At 52.8% G+C, this 14,426-nt stretch overlaps 1 protein-coding gene across 2 annotated transcripts in view; it reads left to right on the top strand.

The window, feature by feature from the left end:
- Positions 1 to 575: 575 nt before the first annotated feature.
- The window catches only part of AGRN (agrin), a 169,918-nt gene continuing 156,067 nt past the window's right edge, over positions 576 to 14,426 (top strand). Inside the window, exons 1-2 of one of the 2 annotated variants that reach the window (XM_090023205.1) lie at positions 576 to 902; positions 11,476 to 11,737. In XM_090023205.1, the coding sequence (XP_089879331.1) occupies positions 696 to 902; positions 11,476 to 11,737 (469 nt within the window). In that variant the 5' untranslated portion in view covers positions 576 to 695. The remainder of the gene's footprint in view (positions 903 to 11,475; positions 11,738 to 14,426) is intronic. The other variant, XM_090023206.1, reaches the window with a different exon arrangement.

The raw sequence follows: 14,426 nt of genomic DNA, 5'->3' as shown, positions 1-14,426 counted from the left end.
TATGAGTCTGTGAGTGTATAAGCATGCGTGCATGTGCTTGCTAGCGCGTGTGTGGTTTTGAGCACATGAGTGTGTCAGTGTGTATGCAAATGTGTGAACGCTTGTGTGCGTGTCTGCTTATCAGTGTCTCTGTCCGTGTGTGCGAGAGCCTGTGAGTGGCCCTGCGCGTGTGAGCGTGCCTGCATGCGTTCGAACGCGAGTGCACGCGTGCGAGTCTGTGAGCGCCTCTGCACGTGCGAGTGTGTCTGCAGCGGGAGTGCTCGGCAGACAAAAAGCCCTACAAAAGCCTACAACCCTCGGTTCCAAAATGACACCTTCTACCAAACCAAGCGGGAAGCGGCAAGAAGGCTGTCCTTTTCTGCCGGCCTCCGGCTCCGGAGAAAGCGTGGCCGGCACAGGCCGCTAAGAAGTCCCCGTGCACGCGTGTGGGCGCGTGTGCCGGCGCGGCCCGCGCGTGACGCTGCCCCTCGAGCAGTCGGAGCACGTCGGGGCGGGGGCGGGGCCTGCGGGGGGGGCGGGGCGGGGCGGGGCCCCCGCCCCGCAGCCACTCAGCGCGCGGCCAGCGCCGGCCCCCCGCACTCGGCGCCGGCTGAAGGAGCTGGAGCGGGAGCGGGGCCGGGGCGGCTCCATGCGCGGCCGGCTTTGTTGGCGCCGCGCCGCTCCGGGGCAGCGCGTCCGCGCGGGCTGATCGCGCCATGGGGGCCGCGCCGCGGGGGCTGCCGCTGCGGCGGGCGCTGGCGCTGGCGCTGGCGCTCGGGCTCGGGCTCGGGCTGGCGCGGGGGGGCGGCGGCTGCCCCGAGCGGGAGCTGGAGCGGCGGGAGGAGGAGGCCAACGTGGTGCTCACGGGCACGGTGGAGGAGATCGTCAACGTGGACCCCGTGCACCACACCTACTCGTGCAAGGTGAGCGCGGCCGCTCGCTGCAAACTTTCCCGGCCGGGCCCCCCCCCCCGCCCCCCGGGCCGGCTTTGTTCGCTCCGTCCGGGCGGCTCCTGCAGCGCCCTGCCCGCCCGCCCGCGTGTGCGTGTGTGTGCGTGTGACTCTGAGTGCATGGGAGTGCGAGCAAGGGCGGGGGGTGCGTGTCCGTGTGACTCCGAGTGTATCCGCGGGAGTCTGTGTGTGTGCATGTGTCAGCATGAATCTGGGGGTGTTAGTCTGTGTGACTCTGTGTGTGTGTGTGTGCGTGTGAGAGTATCCACTGGAGTCGGTGCGTGCATGTGTGTCAGTGTGAAGCTGAGTGTGTTAGCTGTGTGTGTGAGTATCCACTGGAGTCTGTGTGTGCGTCAGTGTGAATCTGAGTGTGTGTGTGTGTGTGTGTGTGAGTATCCACTGGAGTCTGTGCAGGTGTCAGTGTGAATCTGAGTGTGTTAATTGTGTGTGAGAGTATCCACTGGAGTCTGTGCAGGTGTCAGTGTGAATCTGAGTGTGTTAATTGTGTGTGAGAGTATCCACTGGAGTCTGTGCAGGTGTCAGTGTGAAGCTGAGTGTGTTAGCTGTGTGTGTGAGTATCCACTGGAGTCTGTGTGTGCGTCAGTGTGAATCTGTGTGTGTGTGTGTGTGTATCCACTGGAGTCTGTGCAGGTGTCAGTGTGAATCTGAGTGTGTTAATTGTGTGTGTGAGTATCCACTGGAGTCTGTGCAGGTGTCAGTGTGAATCTGAGTGTGTTAATTGTGTGTGTGAGTATCCACTGGAGTCTGTGCAGGTGTGTGTGTCAGTGTGAATCTGAGTGTCTTAGTTGTGTGTGTGAGTATCCACTGGAGTCTGTGCAGGTGTGTGTGTCAGTGTGAATCTGAGTGTCTTAGTTGTGTGTGTGAGTATCCACTGGAGTCTGTGCGTGTGTCAGTGTGAATCTGAGTGTCTTAGTTGTGTGTGTGAGTATCCACTGGAGTCTGTGCGTGTGTGTCTGTCAGTGTGAATCTGAGTGTGTTAGTTTTGTGTGTGAGTATCCATGTGAGTCTGTTTGCATGTGTGTGTGTGTGTCAGTGTGAATCGGAGTCTGTGCTTGTGTGTGTGTGTGAGAGTATCCACTGGAGTCCGTGCATATGTGTGTGTGTGAGTATCCACTGGAGTCTGTGTGTGTGTGTCAGTGTGAATCTGAGCGTGTTAGTTTGTGTGTGTGTATGGGTGTGTGAGTATCCATGTGAGTCTATGTGCATGTGTGAGTATGCGTGTCAGTGTGAATCTGTCAGTCTGAGTGTGTGAGAGCAGGTGAGTGTGAGTGTGAGTATGAGTCTGCGTGTGTGTGTGTGTGAGTATCCATGTGAGTCTATGTGCATGTGTGAGTATGCGTGTCAGTGTGAATCTGTTAGCCTGAGTGTGTGAGAGCAGGTGAGTGTGAGTGTGAGTTTGAGTCTGCATGTGTGTGTGTGTGTAAGTATCCATGTGAGTCCATGCATGTGTGAGTGTGTGTGCTGGTGTGAATCTGTGTGAGTATCCACATGAGAGAGCGTGTGTGTGTGTGTATCTGTGTTAGTGTGTGTGAGAATGTGTGAGTGAGTGTGCAAATCTAAGTAACTCTCATAGTCGATGCGCTGCTAGGGGCGGATCCTGACTGACCGGGATGCAAAGCAGACAAGTCGGGCCCCAGCCGGCTCCCAACACCCCCTTTTCCCCTCTCGCAGCCTGCAACAAGTGCACCGACGAAGCCATAAACCCGCTCAACTTCCCGCCGGTCCAAAAACAGCAAAAGGGAACGAGGAAAAAAAACACACTCCCCCCTTCCCTATGATCTCGGTCCCTGGAAAGTGAAGCTGGGAACTCCTTGCTCACTATTTATTTTCGTACGAGCTGCAGCAAAACTTTCAATCAAGACAAGTTCCTTCTCGTGCGGGGACATGTGTTTTTTATTCCCTAAACTGAGGCTGCGGCGTGTAATTATATATTTTTAGACTGCAAGAAAAATGGTTGAGCCCCACATCTGAAGGGATTTCCCTCCCCTTCTCTCCTCCCTTTCATGTAGGAGGCAACTCTCAACTTTCCTTCTGGATGGCTCAGACCCGAGCTGCTGTAGGTGCTGGGGCTGCAGCAGGCTCATCTCCAGGTTTACTTTCAAAGCATCTCCAGTTCCTTGGAGCTGGGCTATTGTTTAACTAGGAATCTTGCCGCTGGCTATGGGGGTTTTTTTTAAAGCCAAGAGACAGCAAAGTACTGAACAACCTGAAATGCCATCCCTGCATGGTTGTCGGCAGCTGTGCTGCAAGGCTTAACTCTTTCCGGGAAGGGAATCCTGCTCCTTCCTTTTATTTCCGAGGTTGGGGGGGAACGGGGTTACCGAGGCGGGAGTGTAGTTTAAAAGGCTGTTTTTATCACGGAAAGTACCAAAGCGCCTCGCTGGAGTTAACTAGTGAAATGGACCTAATGAGGTCTGGCGTCGCGTCTGCTTGTCACTTGTCTAGGACGGTTTAGATAGGGCTGATCCTGCCCCGAGCAGAGGGTCGGGCTGAATGATGTCCTGGGGGCCCTTTTAGCCCTGCTGCTTTTAGGATTTAACAGTACAGGGATCCAGGCAGTTGGATGCGAAAGGGCCTGGACGGATGGGGTGTGCAAGGAGGAGGGCTCTTAGCCGGAGCAGCGTCTCCCAACCTGGCTGGACTGACCTACCAGCCAGAGACCTCCTTCCAGCCCAGCCCGTGCTGGTTGCTTCTCATTCACTTGTGCCCTGTTACCCCTAATCGCATAAATTACAGGATGTCCAGACTACTTGAGGCTGATTCTGTCTGTAAAGAGTCGAGGGCATCCTACGCCCTGCACAAAAAGCCAGACGGTGGTTGGGAACCGCTGGGGTCCTGCGGCAGGTGGCAGCATCCATAGTAAACTGGAGCGGGCAGCGCTGGTGATCCAAGTACCGCGACTTGTTGCTGACGTAGCAGGATTCCCAGACCCCACTTTTGGCATCCAGGGAGGGTGGGGCGGGGGAAGTGCTGTTCTAAGGAACCGCTCTCCAAAATGCCCCCCTCCAAAGTTACAATCGGCTGCTTTCTAAATTGGGAATAAATTCCAGGGTTTGGCTTCATTGCTTATTAACTCTAGTGCGAGGAAGAAGCACTTCACTGGCACTTCTTCTGGAGCCTCCAGAAGCCCACTGGTCTGCTACAGGTGACCAGCATCTGTTTAGAAATGAACTGGACGGGATTGGTGGCATCGGGGAGCAGAGACCTCTCTTGGGCATAGGCGTGGGGTCTAGAAGCCACCACGAACTGCTCCCCTCTCTGCTGGGAAAGAACAAGAGCGTGTGTGGGAAGAATGAGTGGGGGGGCATAGTCCAGATGTCACTCCGGCCAGGACAGTAGGTGGATACAGTTTATGCTGAATGTATGAGTTGTTTAGTGTTGCTGGCGTTGGCTGTTGATTTGTATCACAGCACTCGCCAGACCCCCTGACCGGATGGACGCTATTATGCAACTAAGCGCATTTTCAGCCCCTAATTCCCGTAGAACAAAATGAAAGTTAGAGAAACCTCGATCTCGTCTCTTCAGTGGAAAGGCCGGTTTGGCAGCAATGCCAACTCCAGCCTTTTTGTTGTACTGCAGTCTTGCTGCCCCAGCTCCAGATATCATCTGATGATACCAGAAGGCTCTTGTTTCTTCCGAGTAAGCCCTCATGGTCACAGAGGAGAGCTTGAAAATGGGATCTGAATGTACCCCGATGCCAAAAAGCCAGGCAGAACAAGACCAAATATCACTTAGAATTAAGAAAATCTCTCCTGATTCGGGGGGACTTGAGTTGTGACATTTGCACGCTACTTGGCCTGCATTTTCATCCTGATTTTAAAATCTTTCGGATGTGTGAAACATGCAAGTGACTGCATTGCAGCCGAATTGCTCGAACACGCCGGGGGCTTCCAGAATAGGTCTTTTGGAATCGGTCTGCAAAGTGTGGCTGGCCAGACTTGGCTCTAGTTGCCACGCTGCAAACCCTTGTTGGTTTGAATCCCTTGATGTGCATGGATGAAGGAGTGATTTGGCTGGCTAGTGTCCAAGAAAACCCCTCCTCGCTTCCTTGCTGTATTATAAATTCTGTTTCTTAAAACCTGGGGTTACTTACAAATACCATAGGTACTTAATCCACAATATTTACTTATCTCAGCAGGAAACTGTAAGGACTAAGTTTGTGTTGTGAGTTACCTTAAACACCTCCCCCCAAGCCAGTGAACAAGACTGGTGGTCTGTAAAGAGGAGGCACGCGGATATCCAATATCCATGGTGAATTCTTGTGGTTTCTGTGTTAGTGTATCATTCTTCCCTGGTTAATCTCTAATCCTCAAACATGAAACTCTCTGTATACAAAGACAAATATGTTACAACTGATAGAAGAAACAGAAGTTAATGTTAGATAAACATCCATGAATGACTACTGGCCACAAATTTACTTTTTGAACAAATTAACCATTAGGAAAGAACAGACCCAGGCACAATGCTGACATTAGCACCAAGACCTGCTAATCTTTCCTTTCTCCAGAGGAAGGGATTTTAGATCTAGATCTTCCCTCCACGCTCTGCTCATGGTCATGATCTGGGAGCTAGATGCTTCCTCTAGAGCCCGTGTGTTGGCGTTCTTCTTCTGTCTCCTAATTTCTGGGATTTGTTTTAGTCTCACGTCCTAGTCTGACCTGATCTCGGTGTTGAACGGAGCTTGTAGTACAAGTTTCGTAGGGGTCAGGCCCTTTAGGGACGACACGGGTCCTGGGCTAGCACTAGGATTCATTACAGGGATGCAGCAGGGCTTTGCCTCTCTTAAATAGGAGGTCTGGATTTGGCTGTGGATGAGTCAAGGGCATGGAGGCAAAGTGCTTTGCTAACTGAGTTGAGCTAAGTGGCGATGGGGAATGGAGAGCATTGTGGACTCCTGCTCTGGGCTGTCTGAACAGGGATTTGTTTTCAAGGCCCTGCTTCTGCCTGCTCCGGCTCGCTCCCCGAATAGGAAGCCCCATTCCTGAGCCACTTCCCCTGCCACCCTGGTTCTTTTGTAAAATAACCCCAGCCCGGGATCGGGCCACTCCTGGCACTTGCTTGCATGGAAATCTCTCTAATCACACTTAAGCCTAGGCTGTTCCCATTGGCAGAGCTCATTCTTTTTCCTATTTAGGGGAGGATTGCCACAGTTTTGGGGAAATCTCTCTCTCATTTGCATTTCACTTTAAATACATTCTTGCAAAGCTTCTCTCCAAAAAAGCCCTCTCTCCTTTTCCAATCCTCTTCAGTCACAGGGAACCCTATAAAACATTATTTCTCTCCCAGTATTCATTGGCCGTGCAAAGAGGCGACTTGCTGGGATGTGAATGTCTCATTAGCTGCACCCTAATCTTTTCTTCTCCCCTGCCTTGTTTTTCGGGGATAGCCAAGGAGTTGCCAGAGAAGGCTCCTTAATTGTGTTTGATGAACGGTAGTGAGTGCAAGAGGCTGTCAGGCAACCTCAGTTCAGTCTAATCCCATGCGAGCAGCAAACTGCATCCTGCCCCTCCCTTGAGCTGCTGGGTCACCCGTGGCCCAGAACTTCCCCCTGAGGCGGCGGGAGAACAGCTCTGCCCTGGGATGAACGCAAGGTTTCCTCGCAGATCAGAAGAGAGGAACTGCCTTTTACGGTCCTCCTTCTTCACTCTCTGCTTGCTGGCTGAATGCCATTCCTCTCTCTCAAGTGCTCAGAGGGGCAGGGCTGCGTACAGCCGAGCAGTTGGCTTTTGAAGCCAGCTGCTGCTAGGACTGCATCGGGCAGAGCAGATTGCTTTGGAAGCACTTACTTTCCCTGCCCACCACCTTTCATTGCATGGTGCGACTGCAGCCTCGCAGCAGGTTGGAGGAGGAGGCATAGCTGCGTTTGCTTTCTGTGGCATCAGTTAACATTGGCAGGAGTGGTATTCGATTCCCTGCAAGCTGGGAGAACCTGGAAACCAGGGAAGAGAGAGCCTGGGATGGGAGCATCATTGTGGAAAAGCTTGGCTTAACCACCTTCATCTGTATTCTGTAGCATCTGCTCATCCTCTGTGCGCTTGTGGGGTGTCTGGCTTCAGATGGGGGAGGCGACTGAAGGAGCATCTAGATGTGTACTACAGACTGATGCTCTGTCGAGGAATTCCCCTTGTCCATAACAACAGTACAGGATGATTTGTTAATAGGAGCGCAGGACTTGATGGACTGGATCAGAGCCCTGTTCTGTCTAGTCGGGTATCTGGTGTCGAAGAGTGGCCAAGTGCTGCAGGGAAGGTGTAGGGGAAGATAGGTTAATCCAGCAGTGAAATGTCTGGCTTGACTTTGGTCTATTCATTGGCTCAGGCCCTTCAAATAAAATGATTTCAGATCTTTTTCTCCCTCTCTCCTTTGGCTTTCAGCTTCTGCTAGCGGCTGTGTCCCACCCAAACCAAATCTTTGCCCAGGGAGACAGAGATAGGACAGCCAATCACTCCTGTCAGAGGTTGGGATACACGGACTGTGCTTGCTAGGTCCTTGTCCAGAGCTGGTTGTAAGGTCTCAGTTGCCGTCAGTGTAGGAAGAAGCAGAGATGGCCCTGGCATACTCCATGAGTGCTCTGACCCTTGAGTAGCAGAGGCTTTCTCCACAGGGGACGATTAAGGTCTATGCTAATGTATTCCCATCAGCAGGGCTTCTCTCAAAACTGCATGGGAGCAGGTACATGTGTCCCAGCGTGGAAGTTGTAATTTCCTCCTTTCAGGCCTTCTAGTGGCCTGCTCTGTTGCTTAGAGCATGGGGCTGTGAAGTATGCCGAATGCCTCAGTTTTCCCATCTGCAAAATGGGCACGAGACCCGAGCTTAAAGACTGTTGCGACTTCTGGGTAAAAAGTTTCAGCATGTGTGTGGCTGTGTGTACAGCCCTCCCCTCTGCCCACCACCTCATGGCAGAGGGCGGCTTCCAGACCCTCGTATCGGCAGACAGTCCCTCCCCACCCTGCCTTGCTGCAGCGAGTCCTAGCACTTGCTCTGAGTTCCCAAAGGAAGTAAGGACAGCCACAGAAGGCGGGTGGATGACTGACCCCTCCGTGGGTGGCGCGGGAGAGAGAACAGGGAGCCGACACCAGGATCAGCAACGCCTGTGAGCACAGCGAGAAGGCTGGAGGGATCAGGCCGAGGGTGTTTCGAGTCTTGCTAACGCCTGTGTGCCTCAGTCGGCATGCTCGCTAGCAAGCTGCCTTCGTTCCAAGCCAGAAGCCTTGAGCAGCTCTTTTGATGAACTGTTCTTATTACTTGTAACTTGGGCAGACCTAGCTCCCTGCCTCCTGCCAGCTCCCTCTTCCTCCAGAGCAATTTTCTTTGCAAGAGAAAAAACCGTTGCAAGGGGATCCCGTAACTCACCGGAGAGGGGTCAGGAAACCTGCTCGCAGCGCCCTGGTGCCTGGTAAATCATTCGCATGATGAACTGCCTCTTCCCTTTGCTCCTCTGTACCTGGTTGGGAGCAGTTTCAAACAGGAGGAAGCAGGACATGGTGGGGATACATTTGGCTCCTAACTTACAGATCTGGCTTCCTCTCTGGGTTGGGGGGATGTGTCAGCAGCTGGATTCTCTCTGATCCAGAAGACCCGGTGAAATTTTGCCCTCAAGTGGGGAGAGAAACCTGCTTACTGTGGCCAGACACTGTGTTTTTCTTCGGAGGAGCTGGATGATTGAGGGGAGCTGGGTCTTACTGCCAAATGCTCCAAACATTCTGGCCAGCGCTGCTAATGTGAAAAGCCTGCCCCTAATAATTTACAGGGATGGGGACTGACCAAACAACTGCTTTTCCTGGCTTTAAATAGAACATCATCTTTTCTCTCTCTCTGCCTGACCCAGCATCTCGTCAGAGCCTCGAAGGTTCATTTTTCCCCTGGCTTGCAGCTCTCTTCTGCCCATGCTCTCAAGGCTCCCCTTCCTCTGGAGCACCGACAGCGCCATCCCCAGCCGGGGCTTTTGCTGGCTTTATTGTTCCTTCCAAGTCCGTGCGACAAAGTACCCGCTTGCGCCATGGACAAATCTCCTGCAGAAATTCACCGGCTGGAGCCTGGCACCTACGTGGCATTGCTTAGGGCCTGACAATCCTTGACAAGGACTAGATTAAGTTTGTTTTCCCTGCGTACATATCTAGTGCACACGGAGGGGCAGGAAGCAGACAGCCAGGGATCTGGTTTCCTCCAAAGTGTCCAATCAAGTATATTCGCCTCTGCTGGGAACTACAATCCCGCTATTAGTTGTGGGCACGACCAGGGCAGAAGTGACTGATGCTGCCGTCTATCACTCTGCCAGCTTCATCTGGCTGCATACAAAGCTCCTTGCCTGAGCGAGGCTCCTACTGGCAAAGCCAGCCATTGAAATGCTGGAAGGCATGTTGGGATACAAAGCTCCCAGTGATACTGGGTGAAACCCAGCCTTTCAGAAACCTGAACTGTAGCCTGATGCAGTAAGTAACCATGAAGCCACAGCTGCCTGAAGGGAGCCATCGACAGCCTAACCATCCGGTTTTTGCTGTTGCTGCCGTTGCAGATGAAACTCTCCTAAGTAGCCCAGTTTCTGTCCACTGAAGGGAAGGATGCTTCGACTTCTAGTCAGCTATTTGTGAGCCATAAGTTTGGTGCCAGTCAGGCCTTTTTAACTAGGATCGTATGAGGCTGATTTGCCCTCTGAGAAGTGTAGGTCTGGACCAAATGAACAGGGAATTGTTGCTCGCCAAGTCCCAGAACACTAGCGCTTAGTATGTGATCGGTTTAAAATGAACAAGGGAAGGTCCTTGTTTAGACGAGCTGTATTTTAACTTGTGGAAATCATTGCCACAGGAGGTGGTGGAGGCAGGTGCAAAAAAAGAGAGAGAGAGAATAAAAAGGACCTGATAAATTCATGGATGATAGAGTTATTAATGGCTATTGACCAGAATGGTTGGAGATGCTTCTTCTGGCATCTCTAACCCCACACATGGTAGATGTCAGGGAAGGTATTGATCGCTCTAGAGGTATCTGGTTTGATGCTCTCCCTGTACAGCATCCACTTCTGCCATTGTTGGAGACAGGACACGGGGATAGAGAGACCACTGGCCCGAGTCCTTTTGGCTCTGGGTATGTTCTTATGGGTGGATTCAGCCTCTGATGCATCCTGCTGTGATGGTTGCATTGCATCAGGGAGTGGGAGATGGGATTTCTTTGCCCCTTCCCCCATCCCACCTGTTCCCCTCAGGGTACTACAAAGTCATGTCTGCCCCGGTGGGTTTAACCATGGCTCAGATGCTGTTGCATGTGGTACAGCTGGTGGGCATGGGCCTTTGCAGGCAAAAAAGCCAGGTGCCATCCTAGAGAAGCTTGCAGCCTACATAACAGTAACGCCAAGGGGCCTGGCTGCACCTCGCTCATCTTCCAAGTTAAAGTGCATCTGTCAGGGGTTGGGCTTGATGCCTTCGCTTGGCAGGAGCTTGGATCCTGCCCTGTTTTCACGGTTAGCTCAGGCACTGGGTTACATCTCCCTGGGCATCAACTGCACTCACTCAATCAGTCTGACAGGATTTGGTTCTTCATTTTGGGAACATGCGACTGGCTGCGTAGGGAGAGACCTTTGTGAAACCAAAGTGTTGTGTTAGTGCTTTTTTTTTTTTTTTTTTAAATTATTAGGCAATAGCATTTGAAGAGATGCTTTTAGAAAGGCCTAAATGCAAAGCTGTACTTGAGAGAGTCTTGCCATCCCTCGGCTGCTCCCCAGGCAAGTCCTGACTTCTCCAGACTCCCCAGTTGGTGCCTGTCTCCGTCCGGAGTTCTCTAAACATTTACACATCCCGTTTCCCCGTATGAGAGGATCCCTTTTTAAGCCGTTCTCCTTTCATCTCCTGCGCCCCAGCTTTTTCCTATGAAGGCATTGTCTCTCAACAACCCTCAAGTGTTTTCTGAGAAGTGGTGGCTTATCTGGAGCTATTCTTCTGCCTTTCCTGCTTATTTGTTTTGCTTGCGGCCTCCTGCTAAATGAAACGAGTGTATTGAAACAGCAGATATGCCAGGAACTCGCCCACATTGCTCGTACTACACTGCCTCTCTTTCCATGGCAGATCTTTCCTTAGAAGTGATCCTGAACGTTGCAGCTGAGACCCGGTTCCATGTGCATCAGTCTTAGTGAATGCCACGTGAATGGGTGGGGGGTGCTGGACACTTTGTACTTGTACGGCTCTCTTGGGCCAAGAGAGAGTCGTATTGGCTCAAAATCAACCTTGCTGGTCCCCTTTTGCTCAGGGTGGATGTGATCAGGTGATGCAACTAGCAAAGGAGAGAGGGAGATGGGTTTATTTTGGGCAGAGGACCATGGCTGCCTTCAGTCAATCCCACATACACGTCTTATTGTCTAGTTAACAAAATTAGCTCCCCCGGAGGTTTTCACAAGCCCTGGTTACTCTCCCCCTTGCAGAGCATTTTTGACAGACTTGACAATGATTAACTAGGTCTCAGGCTGCAGGGGGGAGGGGGCGGTGGGCTCTGAGCCTGGCTGGTCGGGTTCTCACACACGGGCCTCCTTTCTCTCCAGGTCAGAGTCTGGAGGTACCTAAAAGGCAAAGATATCGTGACTCATGAGATCCTCTTGGATGGTGGGAACAAAGTGGTGATCGGCGGCTTCGGGGACCCCTTGATCTGCGACAACCAAGTCTCGACAGGGGACACCCGGATTTTCTTTGTCAACCCCGCCCCCCAGTACATGTGGCCGGCGCACAGAAACGAGCTGATGCTGAACTCCAGCCTGATGCGGATTACCCTGCGCAACCTGGAGGAGGTGGAGCACTGCGTGGAAGGTGAGGCTGGTGCCTTGCATGTCTGTCTGCCGCTCGGTCTGGCCGCACGGCTGGTCGCGGGTGAGAGGCCTAACACTTATTCTCAGCCTGGCGTGGGGCTGGCCTGTGAAACCTTTTCTGCAAAGCCCCAGGTCCAGCCATGTGGATCAGAGCAGGGGTGGCAGTAACACCGTGACATGATGCTGTTTCGTGAAGTACCTGTGTGCGGATGGGGAACGACTGGGGGAGATCCCTTCATTCTGGGAGAGGCTGGCTGTCCTTCAGGAGGGACTGGGGGTCCAGGAGCACTGAGATTACTTCTTCCGGTTTTTTTGCCTCCATCCCCCCTGCCAGGCGGGCAGGTTTCAGCCCGGCTCAGGACCCCACCTCTGCTTCACCCGCCTCCACAGCCAGGTCAGCAAACCTGGGCTTAAAGCATCTCCGAGGCAGAGGTGGATTGGTTTAGGGCTGAAACCCAAATAAGGGTTTGGGTTGTCCAGGAAGCCGAGTGAAATCCTTGATCTCGGCAGCACCAGCTTGGCCTTGCACCCGCTTGCTGGCTAAATTAGCCCCGCAGACTCGCCCGGGGACCTGAAGCAAGCTGGGTTCTTCCTGGCTTTGTGTCCTCATCAGGAAGAAACCTCCCCAGTAGCACTGATCCTAGGAGGGCAAAATCTGGCCTAGCAGCAATAGCCTGATTAGCAGGCACAATATGTGAGCCACAGCTCTCTCTTACTAGAAGGGGGCTTGACTGTCCAAAAGTGGAGGGGGCATGTCTTCCAAATGAGAAGGCATCATCCAGGCAGTGTCTCCTCTTCCTGAAGGAGGACCAGACTTCGGGAGGGATATGGGGGCAGGTAGAGGGTCTTGAGACTCTTCTCTAGTCCCGCAGCTGGCATACACTGGGCTACATACATCCCACTGCCACCTGCATCTTCAGAAGATGATGCTCAGGTTCAGGTCCTTCTCCCAAAGAGGAGGAGGGACCAGTGTGCTGCATCTCCAGCGCTTGCCTGTGCTGGCTTGGGGAGCACGGTGGATATTCCCGTGTTTTCTTGGTAAGCTCTTACACCAGTTGAGCACCTCCTCTCCTTAATGACTGTAATGACTTGACCTGTAGGTTCCCAGGGGACATGCTCTTGGGCTAGGCTTTGCTGTAAGCCTGGAAAGTTTTCCAGCTGGAGGCAGCCCGTGTTTGACTATCTGTAAGAGCGTGTGTCACTCTTCCAGCCAACCTAGGTACTGTTGTCAGGGAAATGAGATACTGCTCCCGTCATGGATGTTACAGGGACCGGCAGAGGGGACGTACTTGTGGAAGTAGCGGACGTGTGACTTTCAGTGCGATCGTTGGTGTCCAGATGCAGAACTGAGTCTGTCTTTGGCAGCTGGAATGGCAGAGACCCAGCCTTTCCCTCCCCTCCGCTCCCTGGCCCCCGTTACCCAAGGACATTGAAAATTCACTTCTGGAAAATCCTATTTGCTGTGCTCTTCATTCGCTGTGTTAATGAGCGTGCTAATGTGGATGGATGGGGAAGTACGTTGAACCAGAGCCTCTCTGAGAGCTGGCGGCTACAGATGTAGGAGCAGATGAGTAAACAGGAGAAGGAATGCAGGGATTCTGCAGCAACCAACAAATAAACACGTAGCTCGGCTCCTTCCTCTGTCCTGGGTGTATGAGGAAAGGGCATAACCCCTTCCTGCAGCTGCAGGGTGAATGAGCAAGTTCCCAGCTCTGGGGGCAGCGGATGTGCTTAATGCAGCAGAGTGGTTCTCCAGCCCAGCGCTGCCATGCTAGAGGTTTTTTGCAGAGGGGTAGTAAGGTGCAGGATAAGACAGTTGTGCTATATGTCTTTTGGACTGACCTTTCTGGTAGTACTATACACCTCATGCCTTTTATACGGAGTGCATGCTCTCTCTGCTAAAAATCACCATGCTCCTCCATGCTTTTAGAGTCTCAACTGCAGTTTCAAACTCAGCGGACACTTGGGAGAGTCTTTCCTTTCTCACCCTTTGCAGTCCTGTGGTTGGCTTTAACCCATTAGGATACACCTGCACTGCAACCATTGCTGGGACTGCGTTAAAAGGGGACGCACATGAGCCAGCTTTAAAGCCAGCTCACCTGGTGCTGCTAGGAGCAGTAGCAGTGGCACCACAGAGCTCAACCCTGGCTGGAAAACCTGGCGAGGGTGATTAGGCTGTAGTAAGGTCTGTGCTAGTGTGGCTGCACTGCTAGTGGGAGCCAAGCCAGATGTTGAAAGGTGGCCCAGGTGTGTCTGCAGGAGCTGCAGAGGTCTGTTAAGAGCCTGAGCTCCTAGACAAGTTACTACTGGCTAAACAGGGGTGGGGACTTCCAGGATGTGAGTCTTTTGTGCATGCTTTTACCCTGAGGTGTAAACTAAAAGCTAGATTACCCTGCAGTAAAAATGGGGTAAGCTTCCCTAGGCTAGGTTTCATTTGCTGTGGGGTAAGCACATACACACAGGCAGCTCCCAGGCTCGTGTCCCCTGGGGTAACTTGTCCAGGTGCCTGTGCTCCTAGTCTCCCCTGCTTCCCCGCGAGGGAGCGCAGAAGGAATGCGGCGGACAAATATTTCCCACCTGCTAAGGCCCTGCTCCATGTTGGCTGAGCTCTCTCCCCTCCAAATGGTTGAACCTGCAGAGCCACTGGTGTTTGGGACCCTTCCTCCTAATCACTGCGAACTGTGTTGGAA

Source organism: Crocodylus siamensis, chromosome 12 (assembly GCF_052110815.1).
Source record: "Crocodylus siamensis isolate JL-2025a chromosome 12, ASM5211081v1, whole genome shotgun sequence".
Taxonomy (NCBI): Eukaryota; Metazoa; Chordata; order Crocodylia; family Crocodylidae; genus Crocodylus; species Crocodylus siamensis.
The sequence above is the reverse complement of the archived record's forward strand: the minus strand, read 5'-3'. Positions and strand labels throughout refer to the sequence as shown.